The 20,820-nt window shown below is 36.3% G+C and overlaps 1 protein-coding gene across 11 annotated transcripts in view; it reads left to right on the plus strand.

The window, feature by feature from the left end:
* Nucleotides 1-20,820, plus strand: part of DMD (dystrophin) — a 1,187,916-nt gene that overhangs the window by 451,085 nt on the left and 716,011 nt on the right. For 8 of the 11 annotated variants that reach the window (XM_071568723.1, XM_071569521.1, XM_071566241.1 and 5 more), the window contains exons 25-30: nucleotides 1,053-1,223; nucleotides 2,422-2,604; nucleotides 4,109-4,243; nucleotides 4,750-4,899; nucleotides 12,703-12,864; nucleotides 19,469-19,579. In XM_071568723.1, coding sequence (XP_071424824.1) covers nucleotides 1,053-1,223; nucleotides 2,422-2,604; nucleotides 4,109-4,243; nucleotides 4,750-4,899; nucleotides 12,703-12,864; nucleotides 19,469-19,579 — 912 coding nt within the window. Of the gene's footprint in view, nucleotides 1-1,052; nucleotides 1,224-2,421; nucleotides 2,605-4,108; nucleotides 4,244-4,749; nucleotides 4,900-12,401; nucleotides 12,576-12,702; nucleotides 12,865-19,468; nucleotides 19,580-20,820 lie in introns of those variants that run through there. The other 3 variants (XM_071567104.1, XM_071577809.1, XM_071573706.1) reach the window with 3 other exon arrangements.

The following is a 20,820-nucleotide window of genomic DNA, read 5'->3' on the forward strand; positions in this document are numbered from 1 at the left end:
CTCTGTCTTCTGGTGCTGTGACTGAGCAACAAGCAATTTGCAGGGCCACATACAGTTGTGCTGTTACACTTGCTAGTTGTTACTCTATTTTGTTCTGCAAACCAACATTTATGTAGAACAGCATTTATGTTTAACAGCCAGTCCTCAAGGACGAGTAACAAACCAGTAAACATCAGAAATTAAGACCAAATACTCAGAAATTCCTCCTCATATTACTTAAAATATTGTTTACTGAAGCAGCACAACAAAGCAGGATATTGGAGCAATCAACTCTGCAAGCCTAACTTTGAAAAATGGCACCACTGCAACTTACTGGTTTTGTTGTAAACTTCTTAATACTATTGAAAGATGGCAAATGTATCCACCACTTTGGGACAATTTTGACAGGTTTATGCACAATTTTTAGAATCAGAGAATGATTTGGGTTTGAAGGGATCTAAATTATCATCTAGTTCCAGTTCTATACAGGAGCTACATACAGTTATATGACCCCAGTATAGTGATTGGCAAAGGATTTAATAGTATTTTTCCCTTTAAATAAATAATTTCTTCCAGTAAGAAATTGGGATTTTCCTTTCCTATTTTTAGGATATATGCACTTTTCTGGGACGTTCATTAATGACTTTTGAAGAAAGACAGTTGCATTCAAAGTGGTTAGAAGGTCATCTGACTATATAGCTGAAGAGCATCTGTTTTCATCTTGAATGCACTTTCAAAGTCTCCTGTGGTTATTCTTTTTACATCTTTCAGAAAATGGTCCTTGGTTGATTTTTTTTCCAAAATTTGCTTTCTGATACATCAACATATGGTGTAGATTCTTCTTTTAGGATTGCTAAAATCTCATTCTGGACAGCAGTGGTTTGCTAAAAAGGATGCATACAATGTGTAATACTTTCTTGATTACTTATTATTAATATCTATCTAATTACTTTTGTCTAAGTACAACAATGTTATTAGTATAGGATTTAATTTGGTTCTTTTCAGGATAAAATATTGTCAAGTTTGTACAGCAGCTTTGCCTCATGTACCATGTAATCTTTTATTTCTTAAAGGCCTATGCTAAGAAGGCTGCATTAAAAGGTGGTTTGGATAAGACTGTGAGTCTCAGAAAGGATTTGTCAGAGATGCATGAGTGGATAACACAAGCTGAGGAAGAATATCTGGAAAGAGATTTTGAGTATAAAACACCTGATGAATTACAGAGAGCTGTTGAGGAGCTGAAGGTAAAAGATAAACTAATTCCTTGAGCTGTTTTTATAGTTCTTTTTGACACTTTCATTGAAAAGCAAGTCTGCTCTTTTTTTCTGGAAGGTTTTATACAGAACACCCGTTATGGATTTCCCAGTAGATATTGTGTACTCAAAGTACAGCAGTGTTCAGACTGTGACACCTCGAGCTGTGTAAATAACCAGATCATTGGTCATGCATTGCTTCACCTGCTCCTGGATGATCCTTTCCACAGCAGATTGCAGCCACCTCTCCTGTCACACAACAGAGGAAATCTAGACCAGAATTCCTTGTTCATCCTGCAGCCCATTTCTGTCCACAGCAAGCAAAGTGAAAAGCCAAGAGCAATGCTCCTAGTAATCTTCCTTTAGCAATGGCAGCCTGATCCCAATTATTCTGCTCCATGAAATTCCTCAGACCCAGAGAGAAAGAAAGTGGTCCAGAATATGATTTTGGTTTAATGTTATTGGGCCAGGGAGTTGTCACCATAACTTCCTGTGAAGGCTTCTACACACTCATGACATTATGAATTACCATAATTATGGTTCTAGTAGTGATATGATTCCAGTCATAGGCACTGGTAAGCACTCAGAGGAAACAATGCTAGGTAGCAAAATCTTATAACTTGCTAATGAGACCCATAGCAAGGGACAGAGTAGCAAAAGTGTGAAATACACATTAGAGAAAAATTATTTTCTCAGTGCCTCTTTAAGTGCAGGTTTATGACAGTGAGAAGGAGAGAAAAATCATTCATAAGTATTTTCCTTTTTTCCTGACTTTTTTGTGATTTTAGCTTTAAATCTGAGTACATGAATTTGTTTCATGACATTGATTTTTTTTTTGTCTTCTCATTTTTGGTTCATAAATTTTGATGGCAAAGGTATTTGGGATGTTTCTTGAGGAAAAATAAAAGCCTGAATTGTTTTGCTAGTCTGAGAGCTCCAGAACACTATATAATTGTGACATGTTAATTATATTGAGTGCTGTGTACCGGTAACAAAATGAAACAAAAGATTTTTGGATACATTCAAGATTATGTCAGAAATTCTGGGAACGAAAAGTGTCTTGTGTTTTGTTTTGTTGCTTTAGATTTTTTTTTCCTCTCTCTAGAATTCTGTCATTCTAATAATTATAGAAAATAAGTTTCCTTCTTAAACCAGGACTACAAGTTTTTTTGTTTGTATTTGCTTTCAGAGGGCAAAAGAGGAAGCCATGCAAAAAGAAGTGAAAGTGAAGCTTATTACGGATTCTGTTAATAATTTTATAGCAAAGGCTCCACCTGCAGCCCATGAGGCTTTGAAAAAGGAACTTGATGTTCTAATTACCAGCTACCAGCAACTCTGCAGCAGACTGAATGGAAAGTGGAAAACTTTAGAGGTTGGATATCTTGTCAGTCATTGTATTTATAGCCCTTCTAAGTGCAAAAAGTAAGGTAGGGAGTGCAGATACATTATCATACGGGATCATAAGTAGCCCAAGACTGTCCTCACTTTATGAGCCATACACGAAATTATTTTGAGAATCGTATATACTGAAGAGTCATGTTAAAAGAGAAGCCTGAGATATCACTTTTAGGTTGGAGACAGCAATTGCTTCTCAGCATTCCTATTCCTCCTGAGAATAAGCCAAGAATCCAGCTTTGTATCAGCCCTGAGATGTTGCTCTCAGCAGCTCCTCTCGGCTTCTCTCTTCCATGGTGAAGGATTTTGATGGAATGGCCCTGGAGCTGGACAGGTGCTGTTACCTCAGCAGGGGAACAGCATTTGATCTGCTGGTGAACTGAATATATCTTATTCATTTTGAGTTGATCCTGCCATTGTGGCCAACTCCATTACAGATTCTTGCCATAGGACTACTTGCTTATTATACAGTAGTCACAGTGAATGAGGTATGGGGTGTTTTGTTGTGAAGGAATTTGCAATAACTAAGCTCATATAGGACAATAATAAACCAGGGTAAAATTTATCATGTCTAAATTTCACTGTGAAGAATTAGGTGTGTAGTCTAAAGTGGTAATCTATACTTCCCCTGGTCAGTGTTGATGTGTTGCATGTTAATATCCCTCTATAACTGCCTCCTAGACCAGACTTATTTGGTGTGAGCAAATTTAGGTGAGATGAATTGCACACTGGGAAGCTTGACATGCAAAGAGCATAATGCATTTCAGTAACATTATTTTAACTTCTACTAACAAAAAAAAAAAAAGAAAAAAAGAACAACAAAAAGGTAATTAATTTATAGAGAGTTTAAATATTTTGTTTGTGTATAAAATGCCATTTTTATCTGCTTTTTTAAATGTCTTCAGGCTGTCTATAAATAAAATATCAGACAATAATTTAATTCCAGGAGAAAAAGAACATTTTACAACATTATGTTTAGTACTTTAGCACTTAAGTGGTCTATAAATTGCACTAAATGTGGTTTCAAATTAATTTCCACAGAGATTTCAGTCTGCATTTTTGAAAGCTGTGGTTTCATACATTTTATGAACCTGTGCTTTATAAGCAATCTAACTGCATTTTATAATAAAGTCATAAACTTCTACCATGATTCTTTAAAAATTCTGCTGATTTTTATATTGATATAAGAAAATTTTATAGAAAACATATAAGGTAGATAATCCATGAGACAGATGAATCAAGTTGTGTTTTGCAGAAGTGTTCACTTTTTTGTATTATCTCCTGTGTTTTTGTTCTTTCTGGTGTTTTATATTAATTTGGATTATGTGAGTGTTGGGGGGAAAAATCAACTATATGACTCCTCCATAACCATCAGATATCAACCATGTTGTTTGGGGGATAAAACATGAATACTTTCAGTATTTTAATGAGTGAAAGTTGGCTGTTGAATTTTCAATCTCAGTAAATGTTTTCTTCATCAGGAGGTATGGGCATGTTGGCGTGAACTATTGTCGTATTTGGATGCAGAAAATAAATGGTTGAATGAGGTCGAATGGAAACTCAAGGCAACTGAAAATGTCCAAGGAGGTGCAGAAGAGATTTCTGAGTCTTTAGATGTAAGTGCTGTCTTAAGTAATAGTCAGTCACACGTATTGTTAAATTGTAAATGTCATTCTAAACAAACTGTGAATCAACATTCTACATGAACAAGTTGAGAATATTTTGAAAGTCCCCTGTTTCGTTTGATTCAAAAGATGAGGTTTTGACCACGTAGTGCAACAGTAATTGAAACCTTTCAGTTTTTTAGAAATTAAGTTAATGCTTTTAGTGGATAAAAGCCCAAAATGTTGCACTGATACTCCATTTTTGCTGTTGAACTTCATCCATCCATCTAGATACTCAAGCAAGTTTGTGAAAAATCTTTGAGTTTGGTAGTAAGTTGTACAGAATATTTTTTGTCAGGACATGGGACATAAGTATTTTATCTTTTTTTTTCTCTACTTTTATTGTATGTGAAATGTGAAATTTATTTCTTACGTTTTTAAGGCAAATTATGATTGCTCTGTAGAACATTATTTAGAAGAAGGAAAATAACCAATTTTTTTTTCTCACCTTTTTTCAGTCTCTGGAACGTCTAATGAGACATCCAGAAGATAATCGCAATCAGATTCGGGAATTGGCTCAGACTTTAACAGATGGTGGAATCTTGGATGAATTGATCAATGAGAAACTTGAGAAGTTCAATACTCGATGGGAAGAACTGCAGCAGGAGGTATATTTAATAACTGGCCTGTCCTCCAGAGGACAGTCTAGCACCATTAAAAAAGAAAAAATATACAATCTTGTTGGTGCAGTTCCTGAGCTGTACACAAACAGTAATGCTGGAAGTGCTTTGCATGCTTGTGTTGAACTAACTCCAGTAGGTAGCAAAGTGCCATGTGGCTGCTTGCTCCCTCCCCATGTCTCCTGGTGCAATGGAGGAGAATATAGAAAACAAACAAAAACAAAAGCAAGAAAACTCATGGGTTGAGATGAAGAGAATATAATAAGTGAAAGAACAAAGGAGAAAAAGCAAGTGATAGAGCAAATCACCCCAAGGAGACCAGTGTTCAGCCAAGCCCCAAGTGATGGCACTTTTCAAAAACTTTCCCCCACATCCTTTCATTGTTGAGTATGACTACGTGGTATAGAATCACTCTTTGGCCAGTTCAAGTCTGCTGTTCTGGCCGTGGGCTTTCCAAGCCCATTGTCCACCCCCAGCCTGCTCACTGGAAGGGACAGTGTGAGAAAGAGAAGACCTGGGCACTGTGCAAGCACTTCTCATCTGTGGTTGAAACATCCCTCTTTTGCCAACACTGTTTTGACCCCCAGTCTAAAACACAGAACTATACAGGCTGCTGTGAAGAAATTCAACTCAAGTCCCAGCCAAAACCATTAAAATATGTAACACTAGAATTTCAAAATTGAGGTGACTATCTAGTGGATTTAATCTTCAATTGCATATGTAGGCATGATTTCTCTCACAAAATTCCAATTAAGAAGCAAGTTGTTCTAAATGAGTTACATCTCTTACAGATGTATTTATTCCTAAATGAACAATAAATAAGGGTATTTGTATCAATGAAAGGTTCTATGAAGATGCTTCAGTATAGAAACATGTTTAACACAAGGAGAATCAAATCTGGCAATATTCTAGAAATACCAGGAAGATGCCCAGTACTTGGTAAAGATCAGAAAGAAATTACTAAGGAAAGACCTAGTGAAGGGTGCAGAGATTCTCTTTATGATTGGAATCAGAACGTGTTCAAAGATGAGCTACAAAGGTGGTCAAAAATTGCTTGGTTACAATGATGCAAATGAGGCACAAGTAAGGATTTTTGGAAAGCTGCTGTTGAGAATGACAACAATCTACTATGGCACCAAAAAAAAATTGCTTCTTTCACATCTCGTGAAATACAGTTACTATTGAGAACAGTGGAAGTGAAAACACTACAGTAAAAACTAAGGGAGGAGCCTCAACTGCTCTGAGAATAGACTCGAAGGACGGGGAGGGAGAGTCTGGTGATATAAGGAGCCTGGTGGTAGATCTGATGCAGTGAAGGCATTCATGTAGTTCCCTGTAGCTGGACAGTGTCATAAGAGAGAAGTTAATATAACCTCATGTATACCTATTCCTTTCCCACCCACCCCTCACCCCTTGTTTTGTTTGGATGTTTGTTTTTTGTTTTTTTAATTTAATTTTGTTTAGGTTTTTTTGTTTGTTTTTGAAACATCTCTCTTCTGTTTAAAAGCAGATACACTCCCTGGAATTCTCTTTCTTGGTATTTCTTGGGGTTTTTTTCCTGACTTGGAGAAAAACAATGGGAAATCTTGGAGGAGAAAACAGTGGGCTTCCAATGTGTGAAAATAGCACTTTGGAATAGTCTTGCTGAGTGATGGTTACTTACTATTCAGTCATCACAATAATAGGCATTAAATCAAAAACCCTGAAAGCTGCAGGGATTTAATGTGAAAAAAACAGCGTAAACAACGTGTCAAATTTTGGAAATAATTTGGATGAATATATAAGCAAAATATATTAGAAATTTTTTCCCTGTTTTTGAATTTCTTGCAAATATTGTCATAAAATAGTGAGGGAGGGCTTCTTTGAAAACTGTTGTGAAAGCTTGAGCTGGTGTTTAGTAGTTAAATCCTAATGATGAGATATGACTCTGAAGTGGAAAAATCACCTTTTTTTTTCATAGATTCCTGATACTGAATTTTCTGTGCTGGTTTAGCCTGTTGAAATCCAAATAGCATACATTCTCCTTGCATAAAAATATATTACAGGCACATAGCACAATTCAGCTCATGTTCAAGGTCACTTCTACTTCAGACAAACTAATAGGCTGTCCTAATGTGGTGAAGTTATTTGGTTTTATTTGAATAATTGTGCAGGTAATTACCAAGACAACAAGCTCATGTGGGCAGAGACTGATTTGTGAAATATTTATTCACTGCTAATAGAGCTACCAAACCAACCCACATTCCACATGAATAATGCTGCAAGGCAGTGCAGCTTTGCTGCTGAGATAGAGATTCATTTTTAAAGACAGATAATGGCTCTGTGTTTGTATGTCTTATCTTAGTGAACAAAGGCTGAGTGTGCTTAGTTTGCTTTTGAACACTTGGGGATGACTGATAAGCAGTGGATACCCTATTGTTACTGTTCAAGGACTGATTCATTTACAACTTTATATGTAGATCTAAAAAAAACCTGATAAATTTGAAGCTAATGTTGCCAGTGGCTGTCATCCCCTGTAATGATGAAAGTGATTTACATCCTGTCCATCAAACTTCAGAAATGTCAGTCAGATATTCTTAAGACTATGCTTGCCAAAAACTGTACAAAACATTACTGTTCAGGTGGGCTTTATACCAGATTAATTTATTTTTGAGTGCTATCTCTTAATTTCTTTTAGGACTTCCATGAAAATTGCCTTCTTTTTCTTTCAAGGAGCAGACATTCATCATTTGACATAATTTTTCTGTTTTGTCCTCCTCTCAAGCCCCATCTCTATGTAATTGTTTTGTAGGCTGCTAAAAGGGCTGCTTTTATGAGTTCTGAGGCATTATCTGTCTGCAGTGATAATCTAAAGAGATAGAGAAGTCCTCTTGGTACAGTTTGCTGTTTTGGAATATACTTGATCCAAGATGGATGTAACTTAATGGATGAAAGATCAAATATTTGTAGCCACTTACTCAAAAAGCACACTGTGAAATATTCCTAGAATTTAGAGAACTACTTCTAGGTTGGAAGGTATTACAAATTTCTGGGCCCCAAATAAATGCTTTGAAGTTTTGTTTTGGTTTGGGGTTTTTTTGATTTTTTGTTTGTTTGTTTGTTTTTTTAAAGTGCTTCTAATTTAAGTCTAAACACAAACACTACTCTGATGTCAGACAAAAAGTGGAGATTAGCACATTAACAATTTGGTGAAAGATACAGAGAGGTTGTAATATATCTCAGACACAACACCAAGGGTGAGGTTAAACTGTGAAGTAATATAAACAAGTTAATAAGAAATTTAATATTTCCTAACTTTTAGCTATTTAACTTTACCCTGTGGTGAAGTTATTTCTCAATAATAAGAGAGTAAAAATGAGCCAAAAAAAAAAAAGGAAAAAATTAAAAAAGAAGTGAACATTTCTACCTTTCTTAGCAGACTCTTTTCCATGACTTGAGCTGTAACTTATAAGCTAAGAAATTATTTTTATGCCATTTGAATAAATATGCCCTGAGGTAAAAGTCTTGTAATTTTCAAAAAAAAAAATTGTTCAATTTTTCTCCCACAGCACCACTACTGAGTAATACTGCTTTGATGGCACTACTTGGGTTTAGCCATAAAATTCTAACCAATATCTTAGTGATGGTGTGTGTGAATAATGTGATTAAATACCTGACATGAATTATTTAAGCAAAAAGTGGCAATGTCTATAAATAGAGCTTTATTCAACATCAAAGAATGAATTACAAGCATAGGAAATGGTTTGAGTGTGTTGCCATGAATGACCCTTCCCCCCAAAAACAGGACTCTGAGCCACGTTAGTGCAGGGTAAGATAAAAAGTAAAGGTCCTTTAATATCACAGGGCCTACAGCCCACAGGAATACAGGATGACATGCATGTGTCCCAGTTCTTGTTTCCATGGCTTTTATAATAAGATCCCTCCAATCATTGCTTTACACATTTCTCAGTCCAGCCCCAGTCCCACCCCTGGTCCAACCCCCTGGAATTGGGTCTGGGGTCGTCAAGACCCTCTGTCTTCATCAGCTCTTCTTCCTCAGGCACACAAAGGTCTCTTGGAGTTCATCCAGTTCTGGCTTTTGGGTCACTCTGACCTGTGTTTATGTTTCATTCTGTGGGCCTTCTGATATCCTTCAGCTCTACCTTGGAAAGGAGTCTAAACAAGATTAATTAACTAAAGGAATTTGAGCTCCTGTTCTGGGACAGGGGTAGTGATAGAAAGGCATTAAACTTAAACTGTTAGAAATATTAACCCTCTACAAATCTACAACTACTGTGTTCCTAAAATCTACAAAATGTGAAAATCAGAACAAAAACCCCTTTGGCATCAAGTGTCTTCAGTTTTCCTGATATTTGATCTCCTCTCGGTGGAGCCTTTCCCTTAGTATGGCATTTTATATAGGTAATATGCAATATTACTATTTTCTGCATTTACCATTGATCTTTGTTAAATTTTAAACAGGTTTCTGCAATACTTTGTATCATAAAAGATGTCCCATTTAGCATAAAAATCTAAAAATCCATAAAAGCTGTATAGACTTAAAAAAAAAATTCATTCCCTAAATATTTTTTTTCTCTTTCATTGTTACAGTGCTTAACAGCAGAGTTTTTTTCTTTGATTTTGTTTTACTTGACAGCTGTCAACATTTCACTGGCTCAGAAATAATTAAACAGTTGGTTGTTTTCCTGAGATTTTCTATTTAGCAATTAACTGTTTGACACTTCTCTTGAGAGACCAGAGCCTTCAGCTTTATTGACTAAGGTCTGATGGCAGAGCCGGAGCTTCTTGTCGTGCACAGCGATGTTAAACCATCTATATTTTTCACAGGGAAATAGAAGAACCACAGTCTTTCAACAAACAGGCAAACACGCCCAAACCTATGCAGAATGTAATAAAGTATTTTTATATTAGAGTTTTATTAAATTTCAACTCTCGTGTGTCTTTAAAAAATACGTGTACAGAGATTTTCACATGGGCAGACACGTGAGTTTTAGGGATGAATTTGAAACTCAGGTTCACAGATGGAAGTGTGTTGTATGACTGCCCCTTTTTTGTAAAGCATTCTAATGGTTATTTCCACCCAATTAAAGCAGAACCCATTTATATCTGAGAAAATCATCAGAACTGTGAAGGTGCCATTTCCCAGTATTGGGCTGTATGGCTCTTCTTCCATGCAAAATTTCCCCTCTTCTATCACTGCACTCACATCTTGGTCTGGTGCCACCCATTCACCTAAACTGTTTGTGGCTTTGGGAAAAAAATGTGCTTTCAGCTTGCTTAAAAGGTACAAAAAGTCACAAAGGTTTTCAGGCTGTAATAAAATTCTCTCTGAGGACAATGAAAGGAGAATGTTTTGTGTGCACACAAAGATATCACAAGCATGAATATATAATTATCTGACTTCATATTTGTTTGAAATCCAGCTGTAAAAATTCGCTCTGACCGAGGAAAGGATTTGTTGGAATGTTTTCATAACTTTATCTTCTTTAATATTTGGTCAATGACAGACCAAATGTAATTTTTTTCCAGTCAAATTCTAAACTGGAATTTTGATAAACATATGTTGATATCAGCACAGAGATGGCAATCTTTCTTCTCCACATATTTGTCATACAATTTATAGACTGGGAATTTACATGCATTCATCTTCTTCATTGCATGCATGCAGTCTGCTTCTAAGGCTGGCAGCAAATGTATCTGTACTTAAGCAAGTCCCTAGTTGCAGATAGTAGTCAGCATGGGTCAGCATTTCTCTGGGGTTCAAAGCTTCAGGTTTGCTATAAAAGTAGTTTTTCAGATGGACTTAGCATCAAATTCGTGCCTCATAAAATTGAGTTCTCCAGAAAGTATGGGCACTTATTTTAAAGGCTCATGAGTGGAACTTGAGCTGTGTCTTATTTTAAATGGTGAGCTTTTCTGCACATAAGGACACTGCAGACCTCAGTAGGGTTGGACTCTGCATGTATATTAGTCCTACCAGTTAACCACAGAGATCAGTCAAGGCAGAGAGGTTATCCACAAGCTGTAGAAAGCTACTTATCCTGTTTCTGATTTAATGTGTCTTTCAAACTGTCATACAGTGACGCAAATGGATTGATAGAGAGTGACTGTGTCTTAGCCAGGCTTACGAATTGGTAGTAAGTACTGCCAAGGTAAATGGAAGCTGTGGTTTTAAATTCAGCTGTGGCTTTTACTCCCTTCTTTGAATAGGCTGAGAACATTGTCATATAAAAATCTCAAATCAGATTAAGATGAAAGTAATTTCAGTAGCAAGCCTTATTCCTGTATTGTGAAGTTACACTGTTTTAATGCTTCATTTAGTAGGGTAATAATACCTTGGTGGCTTAGGTGCTCCCATTAACACTGACAGCATGAGTCTGATATGTAAAGCTGCTCAGTTCCACAGAAGGTTCCTGGAACTGGCAGTGATACAAGATTATCTGATCAGTTGTTTTGAAATAGCACAAAGCAGCTTATGAAAGCAAATATAGAAAACACTGGTTGGATCTGTATCCGTTAAGTCAAATAACTAGCAAGAATGCTCACAAGAAATAATCTTTTTCATTTGTTACATGTGAAACTCTATAACAATCTGAGCTCCATGAAGGAGGTACAGATATATTAAATATTCTCACTGAATTGCTGAGAGATATTTTTGTTCAAGGCCAGAGTTGTAATGGGTATGAAATCAAATTAAAGTATAGCTGGCTCACCAGAGAGAAAAAGAGTGATTTGACTTGAAACATGGCAGGACACCTAGCAGTATTATTTAAAGTGTGCTTACTTTCTCCTTTGATTAATGTTCAAGTTAGTAACTTTATTCTGTGGTCAGCAGTATGGCTGGGCTTGTGTAGAGAAAAACTGTGTTGCTTTTCAGGTTGTTGGTAATTATTGTGTGTTTTGTGTAAAGCTATTTAGGCAGTTACTGCGGTTTAAGTAAAATATGAGTCTGCAGGTAGACAGAATGATGGATGGAAGAGAATACCAGGTCATTTATTAGCTGTTAAATGCCATATTAAAGTGTTACAAACAGCAGTTAAAGCTGAGTCATTTATGTCAAGTGTTTAAATATATGTGTGTTCTAAGGACAACTTGGAATATGAATTTAGTGCTCTGATTTGTTAAACCATGAACTGAGTTCATTTGAAAGGAAAGCATCCTTCTCCAGAAAAGGTTGTGTAAAAGGCTGTGGTAGACAATCCATGGTGACATGGCTGGTGGAGTAAAACCAAGAGTCAACTATTTATTTTGTTTTACCCGCAGGAGGGAAAAAGTAGGGATTGCTTCTTCCAAACAGCTATTTGTACTTCATACAGAACTCCATCTCAAGAGAGTCTTTATCCCTCTCACTTACTGAGATGGATTGCCTCAAATGGGATTGTGATGACAGTAACCCTATTCTCAGTAAACAAAGTCTCTTGAATTATATAATAAGATCAGGAGGACCTCTCTGCCTCCGAAAGAAGGAGAGTGCTGTCAGGATGGTTTTATTATGCAGCTTTGCCAACTTGCACTCTCCCTAGAAACACTCAGTTTATGTATTGTTTTTTCATGATCCTACGTCTTTTAGAATTTGTCTATGCAATCTGAGTGTTGTTTGTTTTTATTCTTATCAAGAGAACCGAATGGGTGGCAAAAAGATGCGCAATTTGTCATACAGAAAGGTGGATGAGCACAAGCCAGGAGTCCTCTCTTTGATTCTATGCCTGAATTTTGGGGAAAGAAATGAGGGAAAAAAGGTATCATATACATTATTACTGTGAATACTGATAATATTGTCATTGTTTTTAGGCTGTGAGAAGACAGAAAAGTCTTGAACAGAGTATTCAGTCTGCACAGGAGACTGACAAAACCCTGCGCCTAATCCAAGAGTCTCTGGCTGTTATTGACAAGCAGCTGACAGCCTACACTGCAGACAGAGTGGATGCAGCACAAGTCCCTCAGGAGGCACAGGTAAGGTGCTCACACCTTGAGCTGATGTGTTTACTAGTTTTCTTAATCAACCAAAGAGTGTTTGGTTGTGCCTCAGCCTCGTATTAAAGAGGATTTGCAACATGATCAGTATGAAAGTGCAAGTAAATTTTGTGTAGGATCACTTTGAGGAGTTTAAGCTACGCTTCTAGTAAAGTCAGATTTTTGCTTTGGTTTATATACTTGACCAGAAGATGTAAAGAGCTATAAATGTTATGGAGGACTAGGCAGTAATTTTAAAATGACAGGGATAAACAAGGCGACCCTTTAAAATCCAGTTCCCATCCTAAAAAGAAGAAACTCCTCATCTTCACTGGTCTTAGGTGACTCTTTCAAAAAGTTGATCATGTGGCTTAGAGTTTGTTACTAAATTATTGAAACATAGACGACAACATTGCTAATTATTTCATAATGTGCACATAAATGTACTCATATTTAATTTTTTACAGCTCATGTAAGTTCTGTAGAAAGAGCTTTTCACATTCTTCACACTTTGTTAAATGGGCTTATTGATCTTTGAAATAAAAATGTACATGTAATTAACTTTCACTCTTTCATTCTTCTATAAGGTGCTTTACTGCAGAATAAAAAGGGCAAGGATACAAACAAAATAAAACCAAACATCTCTGCTACAAAAATATTGACACTCTATTATATACAGCAACTTTTCTACAAATTCCATCTAAATTTAGGCACTCAGATTGCAAAAGTAAACAAACAGGCAAAAAATGCTACAGGGAAGTTGAAAACAAATGCTTTATAATAGTATTAGAAGAGACATTCAATTATAATTTTTCTGGCATACCTATAGAGTTTTACATAATTTTAAAACATGATTATCTTGTATGCACTAGGTTAGATGACCTTAAATATAGTCAGAGGTGAGTATATGCAGCCCTGAAAATATTTTTTCTCTCCTTTAAAGATGTAAAGATTACTATGTCTTTTGAATTAAAATATAGAAAGATGAACCTTTCAGTTGCTTTTTGTGTCTATGTTAGTAGGTACATGCAGATGTTATTATGTGTATGTATGAATTATAAATGATACAATGATATATTTAGAAAACAGGATTGTATATGCATTCAGTCTAAGATCAGATTTAGACAAATTGTTTCAGTTTGAATCCTAAACATCATCTATCAGCTGAGTCTCTTGAATTATTTATCTCTTTCCTTGAAATATGAATGATGCAAACAATTCCCCCCCCGCTGGTGTATTTGGACCCATTCGTGTTTCTCATGTCCCATGGATGCATCCGGTTTATGAGCATCCTCAGGCAATGGTTACAGACTATGTAAAAGGAAGTCATTCAGAATTTCAATAAGTGAAGCAGCACAAAACTTGATCAACCTTAATTAGCACACTTTCATGTGAATATTTCAGCTCATTGCTTTTGCAGAACTTGTTTTTTTTCTTGAGATTTTATTGTCTGATGTGAAGTTCACCGGATTGTACTATATCCACTGTGGGAAAAACACCATAAAGGCTGCTGAGTTCCTCCTTTCATGTTTTTATTTTATGGTGCCAGTGAGACCTAATGAAAAAAACCCTTAATTAACAACTGAACAGAGTTAATGCAAATATTGAAGTTCTCTGAAGTTCGGTTCTGAAGCTCTTTAAAATCCTTAGACGGAAAGGGAATAAACAATCAGTTTAATGTGGGCAAATACACTGAGTGGTTCCTTTAGCAAACAGCCATGGCAGAACAGGCACAGACTGAATGGCCACATCTCCTGTGGAGCTTCTGCTGGCACCGTTCTTTTGTAGAGCTGGAAGCAGTTCATTCATCTAAGATACCCTACAACAGTGTCTGCACAGCTGGAATGGGAATCTTGCAGTCAGTGGTGTTGCTTTCTGGGCAGGGATCAGTTTATCCATGCTGGGGGATTTAGCAAACCGTTCAGCAATATGTGTTGCAATTCTAAAAGAACATATGGGAGAGTTTATAATCAGAAAGCTGCTGAGGGTTTGGGAGCTCTGTGTGTTTGCTTCAAAAATTCCAGTCTGTTTAGGGCATTTATAAGAGGAATAACTTTTGTTTCAGTTGATCAGAATTGAGTCTGAGAAAACAAAATTATATTTAGCTCCTTTTTTTTTTTAAGTGAATTGATTGGTTTAATTTATTCAGAAAGTTGACAGAAAAAAAGGGAGTCAAGTATGTGCCATTCAGCTTCTCCTTGGGATCATTTTTTGCATGTAAATTCTGTGTGCTTCTTACTCCACCATGTGGCACTGAGAATTCAATGCTGGAGAGCCAGTGTAACTCAAATTCTTTGGAGTACAAGTAAAGATACAATATTCTGACATGACAATGTAACATCAGCCACACAGACAAATCAGTTCAGATTCCCTGAGGTCCAGTGTGAAAAGAGCAGGAATGTGGTAAATTATAAAGCAGTATTTCAAAAGACAAGATTATTTGTTTTTATGCTTGATCTCATGATCTCAGTGGAAGTCTCAATATTTCTAAACTTACCAAGAAAGTAAAGACAACAAACTCATCATGACTAGTATTTGCCAGTTGATAACTTTTTTCCAAGTGCTCTTTAACTGAGAGGAATAAAATAAATCTGTACCAAAATATTACATTTATCTGACAAAATATTTTCCAGACAATTATTTTCAGCTCTGTGTATTTAATAACTTTTGTTGGGAAAGAGAATCTCCACTATGTACTTCTGTTTAGTCTGACTGACTACAGGAGGATTTTTATATTAAGGGAGCAAAAATAAACTTATGTCATTTCTCACCTCCATGTGACAAATCCTTTGTCTGTTGTTCTCCTGATAGACTTATGTAAAATGCAGTGTGGAGAGTAACTGAACAATATTGCATTTTTGAAAAACACAAATATAATCTGCCTTTTTAATAAACTTCCCAGATAATTATAGTTCTTTAGTGAATAAGCACTTCTAAATGAAGATGGTTACTAATTGGTTTTTAAAATAATGTGCTTTGTTCTAAACCAAAGTTAATGTGATGATACAATGGCAGAATTGTAAAGTTGTTCAATATGTTGCTTGACAAGAATGGTGCCATGCTTCATTGCCTTCAGACTAATATTTTGGCAGAAAGAATTCACAGTTGTCTACTTAGCAAAATGTATTAGAAAATGTAGAGATATTTACACTCACCTTTCCCCTGCTGGAAATTGTGACAATTGTTTTATTTAGCCATGTGTGGAACAGTGGTCAGAGGGAAAAGCTGGTCAGTTATTCAGCAGTGTAAGCTTATACTTTGTAATGTATGAAGTTTGAATATCTGCAGATTTCTGTACAACAGGGTCCTGCACTTTGGCCACAACAACCCCCTGCAGCGCTCCAGGCTGGGCACAGAGTGGCTGGAGAGCAGCCAGGCAGAAAGGGACCTTGGAGTACTAATTGACAGGAAGCTCAACAGGAGCCAACAGTGTGCCCAGGTGGCCAAGAAGGCCAATGGGATCCTGTCCTGTATCAAAAATAGCGTGGCCAGCAGGACCAGGGCAGTGATCCTTCCCCTGTACTCTGCATTGGTGAGGCCACACCTTGAGTGTTGTGTTCAGTTCTGGGCCCCTCAGTTCAGAAAGGATATTGAGGTGCTGGAGCGAGTCCAGAGAAGAGCAACAAGGCTGGTGAAGGGACTGGAGCACAAGCCCTATGGGGAGAGGCTGAGGGAGCTGGGGGTGTTTAGCCTGGAGAAGAGGAGGCTCAGAGGTGACCTCAGCACTGTCTAGAACTACCTGAAGGGAAGTTCTGGCCAGGTGGGGGCTGGTCTCTTCTCCCAGGCACTCAGCAATAGGACAAGGGGGCACGATGGGCTCAAGCTCTGCCAGGGGAAATTGAAGTTGGAGATCAGAAAAAAATTCTTTCCAGAGAGAGTAATCAGGCATTGGAATGGGCTGCCCAGAGAGGGGGTGGATTCACCATCCCTGGAGATTTTTAAACACAGATTGGCCGTGGCGCTGAGTGCCATGATCTGGTAAAGGGACTGGAGTTGGACCAAGGGTTGGACTCGATGATCTTGGAGGTCTATGATTCTATGTTTCTATGATCATACTCACACATCTCCACAGCATCTGAACACAGTGTTTTAACTGCATGAGTGGCATTTGTCATGCCCAGCTGATTCAGTCCTGCCTTGTCAATCATGTTTGTACCCTCTGGGGATTTGCTTTTCTCAATTGGACTCTTCACTTAGTATTTCTTGACACGTAGTGTCCATAACTTAGTATGTGGCTCATGTTGAGATTTACCTGAATGTTATTCGTGCTGTAACATCATCTTATATATGTGCTATATGCTTTTCTTTATATATGTATATGAATAAAAGTTTTGCAAATTTCCTGAAAAATTGCCAGTGTTGACAAATTATTATCCTTAACATGCAGGACATGACAATTTATGTCCAGTGCTACATGATTACATACAGTATGTTATATTCTGATATTCTAAAAGTTAAATGAAGGCAAGTTTTACTTTTTATAAAAAAAATAATAGAAATAGACAAGAATCACTAAGAAAAGCAGAGATGGGTATAATAAAAGGGGTAAAAAACCCTTGTATTTTCTTGTGGATGTTAAAAAGAAGTCAGTAAAATAAATTCGTGAGTCAAAAGAGATTAAAAAGTCAAAATGGTCATGTCAAAAATGAATGAAAATGGGCATCATAGGCAGGTGTCATAAATTCTTCTGTATCTGTTCAGGACTGATTTAATCTTTCTGCCTGTCAGGCTATAAGCCTGAGTAGCTTTTCTCTTAATCTTTCCTCTAATATGTTTTTTCTCTCCAGTTCTGCATTTTTAAGTCAGAGTAAGTGATGTTTCATCTCTCTCCTACAGAGCAATTTAAAAAAGTGAACCAGAACAATCTCCATGCAATGTTCCACAGTACCTAATTGCTTAAACCCTGCTCTTATCTGTACTCTGCTCTTCTGACCTATTCAGATAAGAACTGGTCAATTAAATGCTTTCCAGGCTGACTGAGGTTGAACAAAGTAAATTGAAAAATATAACCAAGAAACCATTAGTTGGTGAGGTGTGGAAGGAAACTGTTGAAATACTGGATGTGATATAATGTCTTTTTTTTTTGACATTCAGACTTTCTTCTTCCTTTTGTATACAGTTCTAACTTCCAAGACATCAAGAAATTTGGCCTCGGGTACTAACACTGAGTCCCCACTAATTTGGTCCTTGTGCCACACAAAAATGGAAGCCAATAGTGTTACATTTCAAACACAATTCCAAACTGAGACTTCTCTGTTACGTATTTTGCTTTTACAAATACTTGGCTTCAGAAAAACATGTTAATTCTCTAAATATTACCGATAATTTAGAATTATATTTTTGCAGTGAGACAACAGTTTTCTGTATTTTTGTAAATATTTTTCTCTTAAAATTTACTTTAATACATTTTCATTATAACTTGTGAAAAACTGCTTTCAGTATAGTGTTGTAATACATGGTTTACAAGGCAGCATAACTATATAATGTTGCCATAAAGTAGAGAGCACATGGTATACACAGCTTTATACTTACTAACCAATGAAAGTATGATTAAAAATAAATGTATATTAATTTTTACTTTTAATGTCACTGTAAAGATAAATGTATGTGCATATATTTAAAATTATAGCTAGTCAGAGTACCTGAAAAATTCTGTATACCATAGAAAAGAAAAATTAAATCTAAAATCACTTTTTAATGCAGGAGTAATGGCCTCAAATACAAGTCCTGGTGGGAACATACCTTGTCTTTATTTCATAGGGTAATTTTTCTCAGTAGTGCTGTCTAGCAATTCTGCTAATAACAATTTCTTATTTTCTAGCAGTTTAAACATAAAAAAACCCCATGTGAATCATCCTAAATAATGTTTATCAATATACTTAATGGGAATTCTTTTCCATTACATTTCCTTAGCCGACACTGCTTGCTAATTGTTTCTTGTAAGGTGGATTTATGGTGAACCAAAAAGCTGATTTTTTTCGTTATCACACACTGATTTTGCAGACAGAGATAACCAGAAATGCATGTTAGAAAATGGATTAAGTTAGTATATTAATGAATTACACAACATTATGCATTTAGCATTTCTGCAGATGCTGAAAGTAGATTCTAGTCATGCCACAAAGTGTGTATTATTTCAGATAAAACACAGCTCTCTGAGATGAAGTTATACATACAGGATATACATGCAGGATGTACATACAGGATACCTCAATAAGTTGTCTCTCCACTTGCCTGGTGATACTGTGAAAATAAGAATAGTGAAGCAAATAATTTTCTGTAAATATTTTGATGATTAATTTTTAATGTTTTTATCAATGAAAACTTCTTTTCCTTCAGAAGAAAGAAATCTCTATTCAATCCTTTAATCATCTTCTTAGCCCTCTGCTGCACATGCTCCAGGAGCTCCAGGTCTCTCTTGTACTGATAAGCCCAGACCTGGACACAGCACTCCAGATGTGGAGCTGAGTAGAGGATCTGCTGACAACGCTATATAGTCTAGGACTGCTGTTTATTATGTTTCAAAATCAACTATTCCAAATAATTTGAACAACATGACATTTTCCTTCAAGCCCTGCTGATTGCTATCTTTATTTTCCCATAGAAAATACAATCTGAATTAACAAGCCACGAGATTAGTTTGGAAGAAATGAAGAAACGAACCCAGGGTAAAGATGCTGCCAGAAGAGTGCTCTCCCAAATTGATGTGGCACAGGTATGCAGATTTTACCTCTTTTGTTTCTCCTTCACTCCTTCAAATGAAGACCAGGAGCAGAACTATTAGTCTAGTGTGACGTGTGCCTGAGGTATATCTGCTTGTCTTAGCTGCTCCTTTCCACCCAGGCAGTCAGAGTGGATGAACCATACCATCCATGTCCTCTTACTCATCGTTTTTTCTGTTGCAGACTTCCTGTGTGGTTGACAAGAGTTGTAGGGTGCACAGAGCTGGTGTAACCAAGCAGTAGGGACACTGTATAGTAAGGGATATTTTGAATGTGCTGCAGTTGCAAGAAATAAAAATACAGGAGGCTTTTTGATAGACCTGTTGATGTATTTGAAAATATTTACAGTTAAAAGTATCTCAAAATATTTGGAAATATTTTGTAGAACTGCATTTTTAATTTAAATTATGCTGAGCAGTGATATGAAGGCATCAGTTAAAAATGTTAACTGATGCATTATTTCATCCAGCTCAATAGACATAGAGAGACCTGTTTGAAATTGAAAAGATAGAACTGACACTAAAGAAAAAGACACAATTCTACCCATTGATGATGAGTTCTTGACTATCTTGCTTTTTTTTTTTTTTTAATTTTTTTACTGTTATTTCCAAAATTCCTCAGGCTGCAAAACAAATTGTCAACATTCATCAGGAAAAATAATTTCCTTATGGCCATCTTTTCCTTCATTTCTGTCAAATATTTCTATTTATCTTCGTTTGGGTTTTATTTTTTATTTAGGATAAAATTAAAGGCTTTTTAGCAGTTAATTAATTTGAAATGAACAAATTTAGTTTGTTTAATGTTTCATCTTCTCTACAAGACCAGCTTTTCTTCATTGGGAATATTTATGTTTCCTTATTTTTCTGTCTTCCATCACACTAAGTCACCTCTGATGGTCTCCATGGCAGCTGTGAAGTTGCCCATATTTTATCAGTGAAATGCAGGCATCAGATGACTCATATCTACATGTTTATTAATTCAACAGCGTGCAAGGGAGCACTACCCTTTCTAGGTGCCCTTTTTTTATTAATCCACCTCTATGCAGACAGTTTTTCTAACATGTCTCTAGACAGTTTGAGTTTGGGCAAATTGGCAGGGGCATCTTGAGACTCTGCTTTGCTCACATTTGATGAAATATAAACAAATAAGTAGTAAATATACATGCATAATGTAAATACCAACCACCAAAACAGGTAAAAGTTGAGCCCTTTGTTACAAATATTTATGACTATAT

Source organism: Pithys albifrons, chromosome 1 (genome assembly GCF_047495875.1).
Source record: "Pithys albifrons albifrons isolate INPA30051 chromosome 1, PitAlb_v1, whole genome shotgun sequence".
Lineage (NCBI taxonomy): Eukaryota > Metazoa > Chordata > Aves > Passeriformes > Thamnophilidae > Pithys > Pithys albifrons.